This window comes from Camponotus floridanus, unplaced genomic scaffold (genome assembly GCF_003227725.1).
Source record: "Camponotus floridanus strain SB8 unplaced genomic scaffold, Cflo_v7.5 scaffold240, whole genome shotgun sequence".
Classification (NCBI taxonomy): domain Eukaryota; kingdom Metazoa; phylum Arthropoda; class Insecta; order Hymenoptera; family Formicidae; genus Camponotus; species Camponotus floridanus.
Window position 1 is genome coordinate 53,258 of NW_020229371.1, and position 23,532 is coordinate 76,789.

General features: G+C 30.8%; 3 protein-coding genes across 4 annotated transcripts; 1 reads left to right on the plus strand and 2 right to left on the minus strand.

The window, feature by feature from the left end:
* Window positions 1-7,092: 7,092 nt before the first annotated feature.
* Window positions 7,093-9,665, minus strand: LOC112638072. Its single transcript, XM_025409102.1, has 2 exons — window positions 9,521-9,665; window positions 7,093-8,033 (listed from the first exon to the last, which is right to left on the minus strand). Exons 1-2 carry the CDS (start codon window positions 9,663-9,665, stop codon window positions 7,093-7,095), a joined length of 1,086 nt encoding a protein of 361 aa, XP_025264887.1.
* A 2,582-nt stretch (window positions 9,666-12,247) lies between these two features.
* On the minus strand, window positions 12,248-13,687 carry LOC112638073. The gene has a single exon (XM_025409103.1). The coding sequence runs from the start codon at window positions 13,685-13,687 to the stop codon at window positions 12,248-12,250; it is 1,440 nt and encodes a 479-aa protein (XP_025264888.1).
* A 6,263-nt stretch (window positions 13,688-19,950) lies between these two features.
* Window positions 19,951-23,151, plus strand: LOC105257949 (myrosinase 1). Of its 2 annotated transcripts, XM_025409098.1 has the most exons (7): window positions 19,951-20,123; window positions 20,277-20,410; window positions 20,505-20,838; window positions 20,940-21,282; window positions 21,782-21,932; window positions 22,525-22,769; window positions 22,902-23,151. In XM_025409098.1, the coding sequence occupies exons 1-7, from the start codon at window positions 19,973-19,975 to the stop codon at window positions 23,056-23,058; spliced, it is 1,515 nt and encodes a 504-aa protein (XP_025264883.1). In that variant the 5' UTR covers window positions 19,951-19,972; the 3' UTR covers window positions 23,059-23,151. The 2 variants fall into 2 exon arrangements, with proteins under 2 accessions (XP_025264883.1, XP_025264884.1); XM_025409099.1 differs by lacking the exons at window positions 22,525-22,769; window positions 22,902-23,151 and adding an exon at window positions 22,127-22,367.
* The last annotated feature ends 381 nt before the right edge of the window (window positions 23,152-23,532 follow it).

The following is a 23,532-nucleotide window of genomic DNA, read 5'->3' on the forward strand; positions in this document are numbered from 1 at the left end:
TATTTCTATTTACATATATACGCGTGCGTGCGTCCGTGTGTATGTGCGTGCGTACGTGCATGTGTGTGAAGAATCTCTATGTATATTATTATTCAAACTTAAAATAAGAACATTCATATATTATAACTACTCAATCAACAATTTAATTGTAATGTACGTGCAAATGCATCATGCCTTGTACGTAGAACATTATATAGATGTTACAAATATCTTAGCCAGATTACAAAATCCATTCAAATTAACAAAGAAGCGCAACGAGTTGATAAGTGGATAATTTGAATTCGTCGGTTATTTTGCGTAATTTTACTTCGACATTTCTGACTCTTTTATTATTATTTATTTTGCTTCGCGTCTTTCCGTTACTTATTTCTAATGACTGTTAATTTGATCTTATATTTATTTTATTTTTATGTTCATTACTTTATTCCGTGATTTGACATTGAAAAGGATCCGAATTGGATCGAAACGCAGTGTTTGTCACTTAAATTAAATAAACGTTTTATTAGGTTTATTATATTAATATAATCGTTTTTATTTTCGCATCTTTTCACCTTTGCGCTGGTCCTTTAAGCCTTTTATGAAATTTGATTGATTTTATTACGGACCTTTATTCTATTATAATAATTTTGATGTAAAAATCATTGCATTTGACAATTTAGCAATTAGTTTCTTGTAAACGTTTTATAAAATGATTAAAATTCTCTCTTAGCCAGATTGTAAAACATTTTATTTTTAACTTGAGAATGTGAATGCACTTTATAAAATGTCTAGATCTTTTATAAAACGACGGATTTTGTAATCTGGCTACGACATATTATTTTTATTTATTAGTGTTTGCTGCGATATATGTACATATAAAACATTAAATATTTATTTGATTTTTTTATAACAGAATGGACAAAGAACAAACAAAAAGAAAGTTAGAAGCGATAATGGAAAGAGAAGAAAAATTAAAAAAAAGAAGAAGAGAATTAGAAAAAATATTGGAAGAAAATAATACTGATGAGGAAACAGATAACGATGAAAAGTATTTATTGTTCTATGACACATGTAATATGTATATATATATATATATATACAGAGTAGACCATTTTAATCAATACACGCAAATATCTCGAAAAGGAGAAGTTTAAAAAAAAAATATTTCAGATAAAAGTATTTGACTCGAAGGAGGACATAAAATAGTGGCAAATATTTGACCATGAATAATTGTTTGAAGGTCACATTATGGTCATCTTTAATTTTTTAAACGGAACCCACTATTTTTTATTACTTATTATTATAGCTTATCTCGAGAGCTTTTCAAAACACTATAATAAAGTATTTCTTCTTGTATTGAGTTCTTTTCGAATTATGAGGCTTGAAATTATTTCTTAATTTTACATAAACCATAAAATATCTAATAAAATATTCATTTTTCGATTATCTAATCTTAATACTTTTATGTACAAAATAATGAAAGGAATCAATTGGTGTAAAGAAAACACATAGTTGTTTCGAAGAAAAAATATGTAATTTGCAATTAACAGTAAATATTATATTTTTTCTTAAAAACAACTATATTTTTTCTGAACACTAATTGATTCTTATCATTGATGAAAATGGTCTACCCTATATATTTAAAATATTATTTGTACATTAAAGTTACACATGCACACAAAAATATATTTATTATATTTATTTTTTCAGCTTTTTTTCTGCTGATGATATGAACGATGATGATGAAAAACAGCAGAACAAAGAAGGAGAAAAACAGCACGAGGATGATGCAGGGGAACAGCAGCAGGATTCATCATCCCACATGCAGCGTCGGGCTGGTGTAAGGCGCGCCGAACGTGATGAAAAGTATATTTATTAAATTTCGGATTTATATATGTATATATATCAATTTATGAGAATGTATTTGTTATTTTACGCGTGCGTGCGTGTGTATGTGTGTGTTTAAATATATAAAATAATTATATCTCTCTATTTATCAAGCTATAATATATTTCTCTCTTATGTTTTATAGATATAAATGGTCTGCTCGCAGAGAGAGAGGAAGAATGCAGAGCAGAGGAGGAGGAGGTTTTAGAAGAGGAAGCAGATTTTTTAGAAGAGGAGGAGGAGGAAGAGGAAGAGGAAGAGGCCGCGGAAATATAATTTTTAATTATAATTTTTAATTTTTTAAATAATAATATAATATTTATTTTTTTTAATTCTTTTTTTAAATTTTCTATAAATTTTTTTTATTTTTTTCTATTAAAGTAAAGATGTAAAAATAGTATTATAAAAATAGTATTATAATTTAATAAATTTATTAAAATTTAATAAAAGTCTAATTTTATTTTGTAGTCTAATTTGTAGTATAGTTAGAAAACACTGATTATTTTAGTTATTTTATTTCATTATTTTATTGCACTTTAAAATCTTCATACTATTATTTTATTTAAATATGTTTTATATATGAACATGTAAGACATATTGCTTACTTTCTAAAATCACATTTTCATATTTGTAAAAATAACATTGTATTATATTAAATATATTACAATACATATTAAAATATATTACAATACATATTAAAATAAAATAATAATATAAAGTTGTATAGAGTGATTCTGAACAAACGTTTATCTTTAAAATATTAAATTCTTGAATGAATTCTAAAATGATTTTTCCTCTTGAAAAATTTTGCCCACAGTTTAGTTTTTAAATGTTTTATGAAAAAAAATAGTTAATTAATTACGGAACGAGTACGAGAAGTAGGTAGGGACGTCGCGATATAAACGATTTCGTGGGGCGCTCGCCGCGATCAGCTGATTGCTACACTCATGAATTGATGTAGATTCGACCAACATTTCTCATTGGGATATAATCACTTATATCGCGCCGTCCCTGCCTACTTTTCGTACTCATTCCGTTATTAATTCGAACTATTTTCCTTTATAGTTTAAAAACTAAGCTCCGGACAAAATTTTGCAATAGGAAAAATCGTCTTAGAAATCATTCATGAATTTGATATTTTAAAGACAACAAACGTTTGTTTCGAATCATCCTGTATATATATATGTAATTTTATACACAATAATCTTGGTGTCAATTGTTAGCTACTCATAGAGCATTTCCAGGAGACGCCACGTGGAGGCCAATTGACACATAACTCGAAATTCTTAAAAATATAAACATAATATTTGCTAATAAAAAATATAAAAATGTTAATATCTTGCATTTAAAATTAATATATAAAAAAAGTAAAAAATTATGTTTTAATTCTAAAAAATTCCGAGTTAACTGTCTCCCAATTTATTCGATCTGCCATAAGGCCACGAATTTTTACATATTTTATACTCGTTCCGCATAAAATGCCGCGAGTAAATGTTTGGATCAGTGCAAAAGTTCGTGCCCGATTTGTAAATAAAAATCAAACAGTTGTTATTGTTATAAAACCGCCTTTATTAATCAATAATATATTCGCCACCGTTCTCGACAATCATTTTCCAACGTTTAACCAATGTATGAATACCACGTTTGAAAAAATCACGTGGTTTTGCGTCAAAGAACGCGGTGATGTGATTTTTGATAGCCTCCACAGAATCAAAATTCTTGCCATTTAAATCGTTTTGTAATGACCGAAACAAATGGTAATCGGAGGGTGCGATGTCCGGAGAATATGGTGGATGCAATAAGATTTCCCATTTTAATTGTTTCAATTTGTCCAGAGTCATTTTCGATGTGTGTCTGGCGTTGTCATGATGGAAAATAACGCCTTTACGATTAACCAAGCTCGGGCGTTTTTCTTTCATTGCTGCGTCTAATTTGGTTAGTTGTTGGCAGTACTTGATTGAATCAATCGTTTGACCAACAGGAAGCAGCTCAAAATATATAACACCTTGGCAATCCCACCAAACAGAGAGCAAGACCTTCTTTGGATGCAACTCAGCTTTAGCAATTGAATCTGCCGGTTTATTTGCTTCCTTCCAAGTACGCTTGCGTTTGACGTTGGTATACAACACCCATTTTTCATTACCAGTCACCAAACGATCCAAAAAAACCTCTTTTTCCAATCGTCCGAGCAAAGAAACGGCTGTGGAGATGCGGTCCAACTTGTTTTTTTCGGACAACGAATGCGGTATCCAAGTGTCGAGCTTTAAAGTGAGTCCCATCTTCTTTAAACGCCGAAACACGGTTGATCGATCAATGTTTAAGACCTCAGCAATCTCTTCCATCGAAATGCGTGTGTTGTTTGCTATTAATGCGCGCAGAACATCGTCATCGATGTCGGAAGGACGCCCAGAACGAGGTTCGTCTCCGAGTCTCAAAATCACCACGACGAAATTTAGCAAACCACTTCTTCACCGTTCGAAGTGCTGGTGCACGGTTCAAATAAACCTCCTGAATATTTTTTGTCGCAGCGCCAACAGTTATTCCTTTCCGAAACTCGTAAAGCATCACATGTCGAAAATGCAACTTTTCCTTGTCCATCTTCAATGATTTTTTCACGACTTAAATTTAACCAAACCAAGCAATTTCTAATGCTCAAATGACACCTATGACTGTTATTTTTCCAATAATATATATTATGCATATGTAAACAACAACAGAGCTGCTAGGAAACTTCAACAGTGCCATATGTACCAATCGGGCACGAACTTTTGCACTGATCCTAAAATAGTCAGATCGTACCGCTCGAAGAGCCGCGATCGTTTTACTCGTTCCGCATAAAATGCCGCGAGTAAATATAAAATAGTCAGATCGTACCGCTCGAAGAGCCGCGATCGTTTTACTCGTTCCGCATAAAATGCCGCGAGTAAATGTAAAATAGTCAGATCGTACCGCTCGAAGAGCCGCGATCGTTTTACTCGTTCCGCATTAAATGCCGCGAGTAAATGAAAAATAGTCAGATCGTACCGCTCGAAGAGCCGCGATCGTTTTACTCGTTCCGCATAAAATGCCGCGAGTAAATGTAAAATAGTCAGATCGTACCGCTCGAAGAGCCGCGATCGTTTTACTCGTTCCGCATAAAATGCCGCGAGTAAATGTAAAATAGTCAGATCGTACCGCTCGAAGAGCCGCGATCGTTTTACTCGTTCCGCATTAAATGCCGCGAGTAAATGAAAAATAGTCAGATCGTACCGCTCGAAGAGCCGCGATCGTTTTATATACGTAGTAATGGTGATTTATTTTTTACATATGTTTTATGTTCTTTAGTTTTTGACATTTTGTCTTTATTTCTTTTGATCTTCCAGATACTGTATTTATTTCTTCTCTTCCTCCATTGTTATTCTTTTTTGTAATTGCATATATCTTGACTCTTAACATAAAGTCTAACATTTGAATTCTATGTGAATAACACTCGTTGATCTGATTAAACCAATCTTCATCAGTATGCTGGACGTGTTTAACACAAATCTCAAGAAGCTTTTTCTTCACATCTTTGAAATACCAATACTTCTTGTAACATGAATTTATTGCTTCAAGTTGTAGAGTAATAATATTCAAAAATGAATCCGTTGGTCTTGATAGCCACTCTATTTCAGGATCATCTTCGTCTTCATGTTCATATTCACGTAGCTGAATATAGATTTCATTGTCGTTTAATTCTTCCATCGGTGTTTTCAAATTTTTTTCACGGCAGCTGTGGCACTTTGTATTCTTGTAACCGTAGCGAGCAATATATCCTGCGAAATATGAAATTGCATTTCTTTCATATGCCTCTGAATGTAAGTTCTCCTTGTTGGTCTTTGTTATTTCATCTAGATAGTCGGAATTGTGTTCCGAATATTTTGTAATTTCTTCAAAGGCTGTCGCGATGAGATTATCACAGTCGTCATCCATTTCAGTTAAACAAATTCTTCTTGTAATGGAATATTGTTATTTTCCAATTCACGAACTATCGATGTACCATCCGTTAATGAAGACGTTTCTTGACAAGTTACATTTCCTTTGTCGCTTCCATAAATATATCCACTTGATAAAATATGCCGCAACGTTAACCGTACCATTCTAGCAGTTGGATTACGGTTAAATCCTCCTCGTCCTTTAATTTTTCCAAATGTATGTTCTACAGAATCTTGGTTGCATAGTGCAGTAGCAAGCCTGAAATCCGGATAATGTTGTTTAATGGAACGATACATTGATAAAATTGATTTCACGGTCGTAATCATTCCATCAAAGCAGGGAGGTCTCGAAATCTTGTTGGGGGAAGTACTCCACTTTGAACACCATTCAACAAAAGACGTTAATAATTCTTCAACCATTAAATTATCATCTGATAATGGACCCTTTTCTCCTTTCCAATTATTTAAATGATAGACATTCATAGCATCTATTACTTTATTCATTTTGTAAACAAATTCTGCAGATGCTTTCCATGAAGAACTTTTTAATGTATTGCTTTGCCCTGCTGTTGATATTGCTGCAGCAAATCTTGCACTTAACATTTGAAATGCTCTTTTCACATTCATAACTTCAAAATTGTTTGGATAAAAATGCGCGTAGGTAATGTGATTCAATAAATTTGAAGTATTTAATTGTCTGTCAATTTGCCATGTTGCAAATAAATCATGAAAAGACATAATAATTTCGCCATTCACATAAATGTACTTATGAGATCTCAACTGACTAATCAATCGCTTGATAAGATGAGGCCAATCAAAAGAAGCAAAATAAGTTTCATTGTTCAATTGAAAAGACGTGGAGAAATTTTCATGTGGAGAAATTTTCCAAATATTAAAAGCTTTTCTATTTGGTCCACCTTGGTCACATGTAATTATCTGCACATTTGCTCCTACATCTTTCAATTTTTGTAAACACATCTCCGTGAGTTCAATAATCTCCTTATGTGTTGTACTTTTTCCAGTCAAAAAGTATGCTACTATTTGCCGCCAAGGATTCTCCGCATTAATGCTATCAAGGCAAAATAGTAGAATATGTCCCGCTTGTTCATCGCGTCGTCCCAGAGGTCCGAGATCTACTAATCCTTCGATGATATCATATTTTCGACTGTACTCTTCAAATTTTTTAATTGACATCTCATCGAATTTTAAACAGCCAACTCTTTGAGAAGGTGGTAATTTAGACAAATTTTCTCGAATTTTATAAAATATTTCTTCACAAAATCCTGGTCGAATTTCTGTTTCTAATATCCAATTCTTGACAGAAGATTCTGATGGGAGATTTAGTCCAGCCTTTCTCATCCGTGAATATCCACTTGCGGAATAATAAAACATTTGTTTTGCTAAATCTTTCTTCTTTTGTATATTCTTTTCGTCTCTTATGAAACTGAAGTTTTATCATAGTTCTCGCAAGTGGTTTTAAACATTTCTTTCCATTTAAAAATTCATTTAGACTGTGTTTGCAAACGTTCTTGTTTTTCTGAATTGCAATATTGCGCTGTTTCAACATATAAGTCATATTTTTTTGTTTTCTCTTCTTCTCCATAAGAAGTTTTTTCAGTCTCAAATTTTCTTTTTTTAACTTTTCAATTTCGGAGAATTCATCTTTCTTATACACTTTTTCAGAAGCAGACTTTTTTTGCGTTTTTACTCGCCTTTTTATCATGTTCGCTTTCACTTCTTTCTGCGAGTAATTATCCAAAAATAGTGGAAGTGGATTTTCATTATTAAACCACTCATCGTCTGCGAAGTCATTTCCGAAATTATAGAAAAGTTCTTTTCCGGAAGGGTAACATCTCTTACGTGTCGTTATTTTTTTTTTAGCTACTTCTTCATTTGTATTGTTATTGTTTATTTCTTCAACATTTACTTGAAAATCGCCATGCGTTTCGACTTCCATTGGAATGCAGTCTTGATTATCCGAATGGTTTACATTTTCTTGTATAATATTTTCATTAATTTTGCCTTCTTCTGTAATTTTTTCAGCATTATCTTTCACAAAATGTGTAATGTCAGTCTCCTTTGGGGTCCACGGTATGGGATTCTTTCTAATATGTAATTTTGTACAGCTTATAAAATCTTCTTTATTAAAGTGGTCTGCACATAATCCTGCTTTTTGTATTGATGCTGGGGACCACTTAAGTAACTTTTCATTACCTGTTTAAATATAAATCTATAGTTAAATTTATACACTGAAAAAACATTTTAACCTTTAACCATTTAACATAAAATGAAATAGCAAACAAATTCATAAAAATGTTTTTAAAAAGTTTAGAAAGCATTTTTTAAAACATTAAAATAGTTATGTAACTTTTTATTTACTAAAAAAATTTTAATTTTAACATTGAAATAATGTAACAATGAAATTTTTTACATGTTTTAAGAAACATTACTTTTTAAAAATTACTTAAATTTATTTTACATTTGAAACTCCCACGATTTTTATTATTAAATAAAAAGACATATTTATACTTCAACAATATATTTTTAATATTTAATGACTTAATAGATACGAGATTTCAGCACATACGTAAGCACGTGTTTTAAGTTAATTCGTATGCGAACTTTTCGTTGAATATCCCTTGTAAATAATATTTTTTATATATTTTATACTTGAAATTTCGAAATCTTTTTTTGTTATAAGACCTAAAGAAAGATACATGTTCGATCAGTATCAGTAAAAATAGTAATTTAGAGATCCTAGATTTCAAACTTGGGCTGTTAAGTTTTTCTTAGTTTTTTAATTAAAAAATTTTTTAAATTATTTTATACATGTAATATATGTATAATTTATTACATAAAAATAAATATATATTCGGCAAATATATATTGTTAGATACGCTTATATATTTCCTTATATATTTAAAATACATAAAATTAACGTAATATAAAAAAGTATTTTTATAGAGTAATATTTTTAATAATATTTTTACTTTTTAAAGATATAATAAATAATTTAAAAATAAAATAAATAAAGAAATAAGACAACGTTTTTTTTTTATTTTTTATATTTTTCGCACCGGTTGATAGAAATAATAAAAACATGAAAAATATTCCTTTGTAAAAATATTTTCTTTATATTACGATTATTTTATGCATTTTATATTTTATATTATATATATTAGAAGATATATTCGTATCTAACAATAAATATATGCCGAATATTTATTTCTACATAATAAATATTACATATATGACATATAAAATATTAAAAAAATAAAAATAATTATGATAGCTCGAGTTTTAAATCTAGGATCCCTGGATTAAAAAAATATTACAAGGCGCATTGGACGAAAAGCTCGAATACAGATCAACTTAATTTTAATACAGATTCACCACAAGAAAGGAGATCAAAATTGATGAAAATCAACCGCAATCCTTGATAGTGCACTTTAAAAAATTTTAATTAAATTTCATTAAACAAAATTACTTGAAATTTTTAAGACAGTTTCTTCATTTTTCACACAATCGTTTCTTCATTTTTCACACAATTAAGCTTTTTTATAATCATCAATTATTTTTGGTGTTTTCAAGAATTTTGTTCACTGATCAATGGCCAGCAAGATAAGATCTTTAATTTGAGGTGAGCAAAAGCCAATAAACATAAAATAAGAAGAAAAAAAGAATTTTGTATTTTTACTTACCACAATTTCTTATCCAAATGTCAAATCTTTCATCAGTCTTCTGTGGAAAACGAAACAATTTACAATTTTCTGATTTGATATTATTACAGTTTTTGTATGCACATCTGTCGAATATCGTGATTTTCTTCACATTATTTTTATCCATTTTGATCTACGAAAAGTACCTGAAACAATGGAAAACAAACCACAAACCGCAAACAAAAAACGCCGAAAAAGCACGCAGTTTCCGCGAATCTTCGGTTTTATCGAAATTACAATTTCGTTAAAACTGTAGATTCGTAAAATCGGATCACTATACACACACACACACACACACGTCACACTATACACAATAATTATTTCAATAACAACGATAAAAAATCGTAAGATATTGAAATCGCAAACAAAAGCACAATGAGAATTCGTTTTATGAGACACAGTAGATGTGATCACTCAAGAACGCCAGAAGCTTGTGAGCTCGCCGCGATAAGACAAAACAATTGCGTGTCGATTTCATTGTTAAATCTGTTGAAACGCGGCGCTTTAATTCTTCCGACGTTTGCGACGTTTCTTTAAAGATTTTATTTTTTCCCGTTTCAAAGATCTTTTCCGCGAGCAAAGTTCGGAAATGGATAATTAAATTTTTATACTTTATAATTTGTAATCCTCGATAATTTCAATAATTTTCTGTTTAAAAGTTATTAATTTTCTATTGCCAATTTGTTTATTTTTTCGCTTATTTTCTCACATACTTTTTTCCATTGCACTTTTGCTTACAGTTTTCAGTAAACAATTTTTTTTTGTAGTTACTGAAAATTATTATTAGTAATTATATACTTATGCAGTGATCTGAATAATCTATAATTTAGTCGAAATTGTAGAGATTTTTTTTTAAATCACGAAATTCACGGAAATTGCGTGCTTTCTCGGTATTTACCGTTCGCGGTACGCAGTTTATTTTCGATTGTTGCAAGCGTTTTTTTTTGGATTAAAATAGATTACGATAATGTGTGAAAAAAATCACAAAATATTCGACAGATGTGCACATAGAAATTGTAATAATGTCATATCATAAAATTGTAAATTATTTCGTTTTCCACTGAAGATTAATAAAAGATTTAACATTTGTATAAGAAACTGCGGTAAATAAAAATATAAAATTTTTGAAAATATGTACCAAAAATATTTGATGATAATGAAAAAGGTAAACGTTGTGAAAAATAAAGAACTTAAAAATTGCGCTAAGAAATAAATGGGCTATGTGAGCCATACGGATATGAGGTGCGTTATATCAAACTTTAATTAAAGAATTGAAAATTAATTTCAACTTTAAAAGTCTTGGAAATGTTCAAACAAATTTTTTGTGCCTCATGCACATTTAAAAGTTATATCGAAAAATTAAATTTTTATATAACGTGCCTTACATCCGCGCACAGCTCACATAGCCCTTTTATTTCTTATAGTTTATTTTAATATAAGAAGCTTTTAAATTCTTTATGTTAAAAATGTCAAGTGATTTTCTTTAATAAAATGTAATTAAAAATTTTGGAACACCGTGTTGAATAATAAAATAACAAATGTATAATGTGCAAAATATTTAAAAAGATTTATTTCACATTTAAAATAATGATTTTTTAAATAAAAAAGCATTTCATATATAAAAAAATTTATTTGTAATATTTAATAAATTTTATATATATGTAAACTTCTCTCTCTCTCTCTCTCTCTCTCTCTCTCTTTCTCACTCCCTCTCTCTCATACACATACACGCACGCATAAATAAATAAATTTAATGTATAAGAAAGATTTTGTCCAACTTGCCAAAATATATGTTTATAAAACAAAACAATATAGATGCAAATATACAATTAATTACATGTGATTCAGACGGAGCAAACAGAACAACTTTTAGTAATTTAACAATTTCTTTGCAATGCACGGTATGTGAGTGGCAGGGATCGGCAAAATATTATTAAAAAGTTAATATTATTTAATTACTCAAATAATCAATTTAGAAAATTTTTTTTATTATTTGGATAATTAAAGTAGAAAATTATTTAATTACTTAGATAATCAGTAATCAAAATAAAAAATTATTTGATTATTTAAATAATCAATAATCAAAATAAAAATTATTTGATTATTTGAATAATCAGTAATTAAAGTAAAAATTTCAGTAATCAAACCTTAAAATTTTTTAATTATTCAGTTATTAAAGTCAGATTAATTAGGTTCTTTCATTATTTAGTTTATAGTTAATCAAAGAACATCTGACCCTAATTTGATTATTTATATAGTTAATCAATGAACATCTGATCCTATATAATTACTGAATAATTAAAAATTTTTGAAGTTTGATTACTAAAATTTTTACTTTTATTACTGATTATTCAAATAATCAAATAATTTTTTATTTTGATTACTGATTATCTAAGTAATCAAATAATTTTTTAAATTGATTACTAATTATTCGAGCTATCAAGTAATATTAATTTTTTAACAATTTTTTGTCCATCTCTGGTGAGTGGGTGCGAGCGGGAGCCAAATCTCTCACCTCTCATTCGTCTCATAATCGATTAGCCTGGATTCGCACCAGGGGCAAAGTCTGTTGATAAAATCAAAGGAATTTAGCCTGGACTCGCACCAGGGACAAAGTCTTTTGGTAAAGTCAACGAAATTTAGCACGGACTCGAACCAGGGGCAAAGTGTGTCGGTAAGGGGCAAAGTCTGTAGCACAGAAATGGCGGTCTAGTCTTTACCCGGGTCATTGGCTATCTGTCTATTAATCTGTGTCCGCGAAATGAAACTTGCTTGCGATCCGCAGTCTAGGAGTACGCGACAGGGTACGAGTGAGCCTGTTCTGTCGTATGCATGTATGAGTGCAGTAGAAAGAATTACCCCTTGATTGCTGCGTGCGTTTAAGCCATGCGTTGCTATGATATTAGATGATTTGGCCGCGTCAGGTGGTTCGCGATTTTCTTTATCACTGTTTGTGTGTTCGGTTGAGGAAGCTGCTGTGAGATGCAGCAAGGAATTGTGTTTTGATTTGCATATCTTGCAACCGCCGGAAGGGCATTTGTTCGAAGCATGACTTGTAGAACGCAAACAATTGACACAAATTTTCTTTTTACGAATTTCCGAAACGCGTTGCGGAATTGTAAGCGCCAAGAAGTCCTTGCAGTAATATATCGAGTGTTCACCGTTACAATGACCGCACTTTGAAGTAGTCGCGGCGGCGCAGGCGATTTGACGACTCGTTTGAGAACGCGGGTTATTTTTTGTATTTGGCGTGACCTTACTGGTAGCTTCTAGCATTTGACATTGACGCGTAAGGAATTTTATAAATTGTTGTAGCGTAGGCAGATCGGGCGTGTCTAGAGATGATTGCCATTCTCGAGATGTACGTGCATCTAATTTATCGGTCAAAATGAGTATGAGAAGGTCATCCCACTGAGACGTTGGACGCCCTAACGCATTGAGAGCGTGAACGTGTCTCATTGCACCGTCCGCGATTTGACGCAGTTCAACGGAATTTTCTTTGCTCATGCACGGCAATTGCATGATCGCTCGAACGTGTGTTTGCACGATAACGCGCTTGTTATCGTAGCGTTCTTTTAATAAATTCCAGGCCACTTCATAATTCAAAGCGGAAATCTCCAAGGAACTAATGACTTTACTCGCGTCTTCCTTCAAACAGCCTTTCAAATATTGAAGTTTTTGTACGGCAGTTATCGACTCGTTGGAATGTATAATTGATTGAAACGCGTCAAAAAATGGAGACCATTCATCGTATTTGCCCGAAAAAGTCGGAAGATCTAATTTCGGAAGTCTGATATGCGCTGACCATCTCGGCAGATCAAGTTCACTCGAGGGAGATCTTGTTGTTGCACGCGACGGAATTGATCGCGGCGTTACGAGTTCTCGCATTCTCGCCGCTAAAGTGAAAAAGGCTTCCTCGAAATTGATGCGATGATTTTCCTCGCTCTCGTCTAGCAACTCGATTTCTGTCTGTACCGATTCATATTCGGACATGTTACTGTTTAATTTTGCTCGTCGCTCCTCGAGCTGCGCGGCGATGGTAGGCGTGACGGAAACAACCGAATCTAAAAACGTTTTTATACGCGTACACGAGCGTTGTATTACTGCGCGCCGCTTCTTGAGAGAAGCGAGATTTTGCTCGTTCGCCATGACGCGAAACTAGATAAAATATTCGTTCACGACAAGGGTGATTGGTTGGCAGCACTCTCGAACGATTGCCCTTACCTTGTTAACAATAAATAGCGCTCTGATGAAACGCTCGCTGGTCAATGGGCGCGAGTTTCCTGGACTGCAGTCGGGACGTCCGCCGGCGCCAATGGAGTCCTGATGGTTCCGCGGTGGTTATAGCTGGACTGGATCCTGGCTGTAGCTTCCTCGAGGAAATGGCTCGCTCGTTCGTCCAAGATGGCCGTGTGTGTGACTGAGATGCCGGCAATGATATAATGCACGACAATTTTGAGGTTATGGCAGCGGTTACTAGCCTCCTCGTACTCGTTTCTGAGGCTCGTCCGTAGTCGCTGAGTTCCTTGTTCCGTAGAAATCGCCAAGTATCCGGCTCGAAGGACCAAAATGTTTTGTCGGGGCTGGAATGCCCTCCACGTATATGCCGATGGAAAGAGTGCTTCGTAGCCACGTGGTCGAGGAAAAAAGTTGCGTTCCTCTCGTTTAAAAATATGTATATTTCAGAACTCACAAATACGTACAGTAGCTTGCTCAGAATGCCTTTCTTATTACTAATTATTGCACAAGATATTGCGTGCCTATGTGTGACAAAGGTATAACGTGGCTCAAGGGCCGAGAGCAGAGAGAGGACAAGAAAGGCTCACACGCCAAGGCCAGCTAGAGGTGCTCTCTCGTGAAGTACAGAAGCGCCGCTAGGCGAAACGAGAGCGGAAAGCGAACGCTAGCGCGAATGCTCCCGCGGGACACTTAAGTGTACTAAACAGTAGGAATGTCAAAACTTTATCAAACAAAGACGAACATTAATGTCCGTTTATCTGTTAATCGTCAGGACAGTAGCGGAACACTATGGTTTGTTAAACCACAGTTATATCCTCTTTGTATTCGAGAGTGCGGTTATCGGAGGAACTGTAGACAGCATAACGAGAAGGTTATTATCCGTGCTGCTTAATTTATACAAGTAATAAACTCATAGCGCCATTATTGGCTCTGTGGCTATACGAGCGCGGTGAATACACGTGGGTATTCATAAGCAACAAGTCTCGAAATTTCGATGGCTGTCATCCCGGATAAGCTTCATGTCACGAAGAATTAATGCAGATAACAATTTACAATTTGATGGAATGCTTTGAAATAATAAAAATAAACAAATACATATATTCTATCTAATTTTTAACTTTATTAAACAATTTAAAATAAAATATTAAAATTTGTTTGCCGATATAACTAAAATTATCAAGTATTTTGCAAAATATAGATTAAAAATATAGAAAAAAATAAAGAGAGAAAAGCGTTATGAAATCAATAACAATCTCATTTATATAATAAAAAGAGTTCCCTACTTCTAAGAATATAAAATATGTCTTGCACATTCAGAAGGATTGTTTGAAAAAAGTGATGCATAAAATATGCATGCATTTTAGAAGAACAGAAATAAGATCGTTAATAATTTCCGAAACTTCCGTTCGAAGCAGACACAAGCGATTCGATTTGTGCAACTTTTTTTATAACATTCCATTATATAACATTCCATATTTTGATAACGTAGATTGCTGGCAGATTCACGAAGACGCTGTAGGATCGTAATCATTTGCTTTGGCGACCTAAATTATAGAGTTTAGTCTCGACTATCACGAAAATGTTCGTTGCGAGAATTTAACCGAAACTTTGCAGACTATCTAATTAAAAAGTAAAGAACCAAAAGTACGGTCGGCGCCTGTTTTCAGTATTTAGATGGAAATTTATGGCGCGAATAGATAACGTCCGATTTATTCATACCTCCAACTTTTGATACATTCGAAACTGATTGCTGCGATAAGGAAATATATTGTCAGAATTTCTTAGATATTTCTTGAATATAGAGCAGAAATAATCATAAATAAAAGATCAGCATTATATAGCTGGACGCTGATTAATTTATGCATGATCAAGAGATTGTATACTCTGGGAAATTGCATAGCACGTATGCGAGTTAAAAGCGATACATGTATCGGGATGTTTATGAGACGAGTTCCAACGATAAGGGGTCTCCAACTTCGCTCCGAATGTCGAATAATCGGCACATAAAGCTCCGATTTAATGCTATCTTTAAGGTTCGATCGGTTATCCACGCAGGACGGTAATACCATGCTCCATTTCCGAAAGTTTGACCCTGTTATCAAAGCTTAGAATATGTATCCACTAGAATATATTTGCTCTTCCCGACAGGATACCTATAAATTTAATAGAAAATTCTAAATAGATGGGACAGTAAAAGATAGCATAAATAATATGAGAATAAACAATGGATCTTCTCTATAACTCTAAATTGATATCATATAATGGGAGTAGATAAATGAAATTTTGCGTTGGAACTTCTATGACAGATGTTCTCGCAATTTCTCAGAGAAAATATCTTTTAAAAGTGAATATTAGACTCTCTGGTCTCTTCGTTTTGTTACTGTCTTGCGAAAGAAATTGCATTCATCGTATGGAAGAATAAGAATCCACAAAGTCTCTTCTACGCTCGTAAAGATATAAATTAAAATGCTATTAGTCACGAAACATAAAATGATTTATAGCTGAAGAAAAATTCTATATATTGTGAACTCTTTCGTTCAAGACGAAAAGAAACTCATGAGAAATTCGCCTCGGTGGAAATCACAAAACTCGGCAACTTTTATATTCGGTCTGAACGAAAATTAGAATTTATAAACGTGGACTACTTGGCACGCGCGCGACTCAGTTCGATTTTCCCCATCACGGAAGAGGCAGAGTATAAGAAAAAAAGAAGCAAACGAGTATAATGTTATATCTATTTTTTCATATTACTGTCACGCTTTACGAGCGAACTATACAACGCGCCGAAATGCATACGCATGCAAAATCCTCTGATACACTTTCTTCGCGAAGTATCGTAAAGACGCGTATCCTAGTACGCTATGTCGGATACGCGCCTTGTTCTGTATCGGAACATCGAAACACTTGAAAGGAGAAAGAAGAAGCGTTATTTGCTTCTTTTCTAGCAACAAAGTTTTCGTACTCCCAATGTATTTTTCTGTTTGGTTATATAACCCAACCCCTTACTTCAGAGCCGAATGTTTCGCGGAGATTACCTGTCAGAATACGTATTTCCCGCCGGCGAGTAAATTTCTCTTCAGGATGGGTCGCGAAGATGTTTCAATGTGGCAGGACGCTCTTCTTAGAAAGCGAGCGTATTACTCTTTGTCCTTTACACATTTTTAATTTGTGGTTAGCAAGACAAAATCTTATCATCACATTATAAAATAAAATAAGAATATTAATGGCATAGTGAAATAAGAGAGGCAAATAAATTTTTTTTTTCGAAATTATTATGTTTAGTATAGTTTCTATTGTCTGTACCATTATTAATTTCACAAATTTTACTAATTATATAATATTAATTGCATAATTAGTAATTATATATTAGCAAATATTGTTTTGAAAGGAATTTTTACATATATAAGCAAATAATATAAATTAATTTTCAATAAATGAAATTTATATAAATATATATATATATATATATATATATTATATTATATTATTCATAAGAGGAGTATGCATATATAATTTCTAATAATGCACTTTGTTCAATTTATATATACTGAAACAGCAGAAATTCCATTTGCAAAACTATTATATAAATTTTTTTTACTTTAGCGATATCGCGTATGCGATATGCGTTTCATATACCGTTTCATAAACGAGATATATCTGCTATTAATCATATTTGCAAACATTTCCAATAAATATAATAAATACTTTAATTACACTATAATTAACATTTTATTTTATTAAATGTTATAATAACTATATATGAAAATAATGTTACTATTTGCTTCAGATTTATAATAGTTCCATTTGATTTTCTGTTTTTTATCTTTTATTTATACGTATATCTCATCTTTTATACATTTTTCATAAATAATGTAGAATTAAATAAAATATAAATCTTTTTTTAACTATATCTGAATGTCCTATACATTGCAGTGAAATATATATATGATTTGCTACGTTTGTGTTGTACATATATATATATATATATATATATATATATATATATATATATAATTTGATAAAATATCCATTTTAATTATCTAACATAAACGTTTGATAAGCTTGATTTACTCATATACGTAACTACTATTTACATCATCATGATCAATGTATCCGCTTGATGATAGTGGAAATCAAATAGGATTATTTTTTACTCTCTTATTTACAGATACAGCAAGAGTATTTACAAATATTGTGCTTACAAATATTTTTGTATCTACGATTTCTAAATTTTATTATGCAAATAATAAAACATATAGAAAGAAATGCAGTTATTAAATCTACGAAATTTAATATGTCAATTATGACAAACATTTATAAAAACTTTTTTGCAATATTCTCGGCAATGAGTAATGAAAAGAAAATATTTAAAATTATCTCATATATTTTTCCATGAATAAAAACATATTTTATATGATAAGATTGCTTTATTTATATAATGTTATTTTATTTTTTAATTTTTTTATCCATGTATATAATTGATAATATAAATGTTATTAGCTAATAAAATTATCGATTATTTTAATGATAAAGTATAAAGTATAAAAATAGCGATATAAATATTAATATAAAGCACATAGTATATGAGTATATGATAATTGAATATGTATAAAACGTTTTTTCTTAAATTTTATTCAATGATATTATACTTTATTATTATGGTTGCAAATTATCGAAGCATTTAGGCGTGCTGTAACTGCATTAGAGTTTTCCTGGAGAGTTTTAAAAATAAAATGGCTTATCACATCAAATAAAACTGTTATTCATTTCATTTAAGATTATGACAAGGAGCATACATGAAAGAAATTTTACCGATTAAATGATAAGCATGCAAAATTATTAATGGATATGTGACTGAAAGGAAAAGCGTTAGAGTGGCTATATTCGAAGCCCGAGTTTCTTGAAATATCAGTGAAGGCGTTACTTTGTGAGCTTAAGAGCATGTTTGATCATGCAGGATGAGGCTACCCAAGGACTTCGAAAAGCGCGAATGGAAGAAAGACGAAATATATATATATATATTAAATATATATATTAAATATATATATTAAATATATATATTAAATATATATATTAAATATATATATTAAATATATATATTAAATATATATATATAAAAATTATTTGAATAAATTTGTTATTTAAAAAACTGTATTAGGATGATAGATATTAATGTATTAATATTATTTATATGTAAAAATATTATATGCATATAAAATATTCTATTCTTCGAATTGTGTCGATATGATAACTTTATCGTATTTCGATAATTATATTTATGTAAGACTTCGAGTCATTATATTTCAAGTGCATTAATTATGCATCCAGACAGTACACATGTTCAAAAGACATCTAAAAAACGACTTAAAGACGTCTTAAAGTCCTCTCGACATCTTTAAGACATCTTTTGGCCTTTTTGTACTGTCTGGGAAGAAACTATTTTTTAACACAGTTAACAAAAATAGTTTCTTCCCAGACAGTACAAAAAGGCCAAAAGATGTCTTAAAGATGTCGAGAGGACTTTAAGACGTCTTTAAGTCGTTTTTTAGATGTCTTTTGGACATGTGTACTGTCTGGATGGATAATTAATGCACTTGAAATATAATGACTCGAAGTCTTACATAAATATAATTATCGAAATACGATAAAGTTATCATATCGACACAATTCGAAGAATAGAATATTTTATATGCATATAATATTTTTACATATAAATAATATTAATACATTAATATCTATCATCCTAATACAGTTTTTTAAATAACAACTTTATTCAAATAATTTTTAAATAACTTGAATTATCTTATACAAGTTATTTATGTATCTATAGTGTGTGTATATGTGTATGAAGTACTACATTATAATCGTTGCAATGCAATTTTATATTTAATATTTTTTTCTTAAATTGATAATAAAAATAATTCAAAAAATTAACTTTTAAATAAATAAGAATTAAATCAAATTGCATTAAATCGCATAGTGCATAAGTACATATTACTTCAAAAACATTGTTGTATCAATTACTTGTGTACTATACTTGTGTAATACATATATAAATGAATATGATATGTTAAGCGTGGAGGAAAAAGATCGTGATAGCATTGAGTAAATGGTTGTTATCTTATAGGTCAATGTATATAAGTGATAATATATTCAATTGCCATGCTCACTGCCCATCAGTCAGTCGTCTTCACAATGGCGCACTATTTGTTTCTAGTAGTTGCTGTCAATTTTATTTTTAGTATTACATATGTCTTTGCTAATAATACGTTATCTTTTCCCAAGGACTTTTTATTAGGCGCTTCTACGGCCGCTTATCAAATAGAAGGAGGATGGAACGAAAGTGGTAAGTAGATTATATGTTTGACATTTAATTAATTTTAATTTCAACGTTAAAATGCTAATTAAGGTCTTAAATATATGGATACATAAAATATGTGACATCTGTTCTCCCATCAGATTTCTAATTAATTTATCATAATGCATTTAAATTGAAAAGGTAAGAGTGAAAATATTTGGGATCGATGGTTACACGAAAACCCAAGTGTTGTACCTGATGGTAGTAATGGCGACGTAGCTTGTGATTCTCTTCACAAATATAAAGAGGATGTAAAGATATTACATGATTTAGGAGTACGTCTTGCATAAATACAAAACATATATATCTTACTATAGAGGCTTTAATTACAACATAAAATAATCGAACATTAAAATACAAATATTTTAGGTTGATTTTTATAGGTTTTCTGTCAGTTGGACACGTATTTTACCGAATGGCTACGCTAACGTAATTAATCAAGAAGGACTTAATTATTACAAAAATCTCATTAACGAATTGTTAGCAAAAGGTATCGAACCATTTGTCACTTTATATCATTGGGATCATCCAGAAATATTGGAACAGATGGGTGGATGGACCAACGAAATGATAGTTGAATGGATATCCGATTATGCAAGAGTTATTTTCAAAGAACTTGGCCCAAAAGTTAAATATTTTGCAACTATTAATGAACCATTGGTCCTTTGCAGTGAAGGTTACGGAGGAAACACGATAGCACCAGGTATATGTTGCATGTATCTATTCATCCTTTAGCAAAAAACTTATGTTATCTTTAGCAAAATCATATATTTCAGATATATTAAAACAAAATATACTTTTTAGGAAAGAATTTAGGTAGTCCTGCCACATTCCTATGTATGCATAACATTCTGAAAGCACATGCCAAGATTTATCATATTTACGACGAAGAATTTCGAAAAGATCAAAACGGCAAAATTGGATTAGTTATACCTTGTTCAGGTTCATTACCCAAAAATCTTAATGATACATCAGCAGTAGATATGCAATTTCAATTTAACTGTGCATGGACAGCTCATGCAATTTTTTCGAAGACTGGCGATTATCCAGAAATCATGAAAAATCATGTAGCTGAAAACAGTAAATTAGCTGGTTTTCCGAGATCGCTTTTACCGACATTTTCACCAGAATGGGTGCAATATATTAAGTAAGAAATCTATAAGATATCGAACATGTACAATCTATCAGTAGGTTTTTAAATAATTATCTATTAATGTGAGCAAATAAAATAGATACCTATAATTATGACATATAATTATGATGATTTTTGAATATGCACATATTTATGCAATTCTTTTTTCATTTTTCTTTATCTCATGAAGTATTGAAAATTAAACATTTATTCTTTTCTAATTTTTTTTCTTATAGAATACATATATATATATATATATATATATATATATATATATATATGTATTATTGTGTGTGTGTGTGTGTGTGTGTGTGTATGTGTGTTAAGAAATTATATTCATTTACTTTAAGAAATAATATTTGATAAATTTTATATTATTTAAATATTTAGGAATGAAAAAATTAATTATGTTACTACGATAAAATTAACTTAGTAACTTACTAGTAACTAGTTAATAATAATGTAATATCCTATTGTTTCCTTTAATTCATATTATTTTGTTTGTCTTTTTAAGGGGCGCGTCAGATTTTTTCGGATTGAATCATTATACTTCAAGGCTTGTGGAAACAGTGCCACGAGTGGAAGGGCAAGAATGGTATGCTTATTCTGGTGTGAAAAAAAGTATAGATCCATCATGGCCCAAAAGCGCTTCAAATTGGCTCAGGGTTAGCGTAAAAAATGCATATTAATTACATATATCAAATTAGCAGATATTAATTTTCATGAGTTCAAAATTTTTATTTATATATTAGAACTCATTCAGAATTTATTAATTTGATCCGAATAATACATCAAACACAATTAAGATATATAAATGATTTATTATGAATATATAATTCGTTTTATGAATAATTCATAGATTCTATTCATACGCACGATGCCACAAATTGGAAATCAAAATCGAGTGCCTTTTAGAAAATATGTATATTTCGATAATTCGGCTGAATCGAATATAAGGGGCGATTAAGATTGATTAGAAAAGGACGAATAATCGACTTTTTGAATACATTATTGCATTACGAGACAACAAATGCTTTTAATTTAATTGATTATACCGGCATATATATCATTTTTTTGTGTATAACAAGATTACATCAATTAGCAAGACAGTTTTCTCGATTATATCTATAAATAATATATAAACATACTGTATTATATCTATAATGTATTGTATCTATTAATGTATATATCTATAAATAATATATAAACATACTGTATTTATATATAAGTATGTCTACATATAAAAATATATTTTAGGTCGTTCCTGATGGATTTCGACAAATTCTTAATAAAATTAGAAAAGAATATGATAACCCACCTCTCTACGTTATGGAGAACGGCGTCTCTGATAAATGTTGCAATATTTTTGATAATTCAAGAATATCCTATTTGCATTCCTATATGCAAGCTATGTTGTTAGCTATTTATGAAGATGGATGTAATGTGAAAGGCTACGCTGTTTGGAGTATCTTAGACAACTTTGAATGGTTGAGTGGTTACACGTAAGTTATTATTATTTATCACAGATTCATGAATTTCTTTAAAATTAGACGACAGAAAAGTTTACATATTAATTATAATTTACATATCTATTTTAATTAAAATATAATCATATACAAATTTTGTTCTGATAGAGAACGGCTTGGATTAGTAAGTGTCAACTTCACGGATAGTAATCGAAAGAGAACTCCAAAATGGTCGTTTTACTGGTATAAGGATATCATTGCATCACGGAAACTTAATTCAACTACTAATTCTACAGAGTTACCAACTGTAATAGCTGTTTTATAAATAATGCATGCGCACGTATGCGTGTAAAAAAGTCATTACATTATTTATTATATAAGAAATAGTCATTATAAATACAGTTGAATAAATATTACACACACACACACACACACACACACACACACACACACACACACACACACACACACGTAATTTCTTTAAAATTAGACGATAGAAAATTTTACATACTAATTGTAATTTACATATCTATTTTAATTAAACTAGAACAATACAGGCGCGCGCTACGCGCGCGCTATTTATTTATTACAATTGATACTGCATATATATATAATATATATACATATATATATATATATATATATATATATATATAATTTAAATTGGAAAATGGCAAGTTCTCATCAATACAAATTATATCGTTATCTCCTACCATATCGCATGGTAGGCGGAACAGAATACCATAGATGTAGCTAGACTTACGTTTTGGGGTAAGTTAAAAATATTATTATAGCTTTG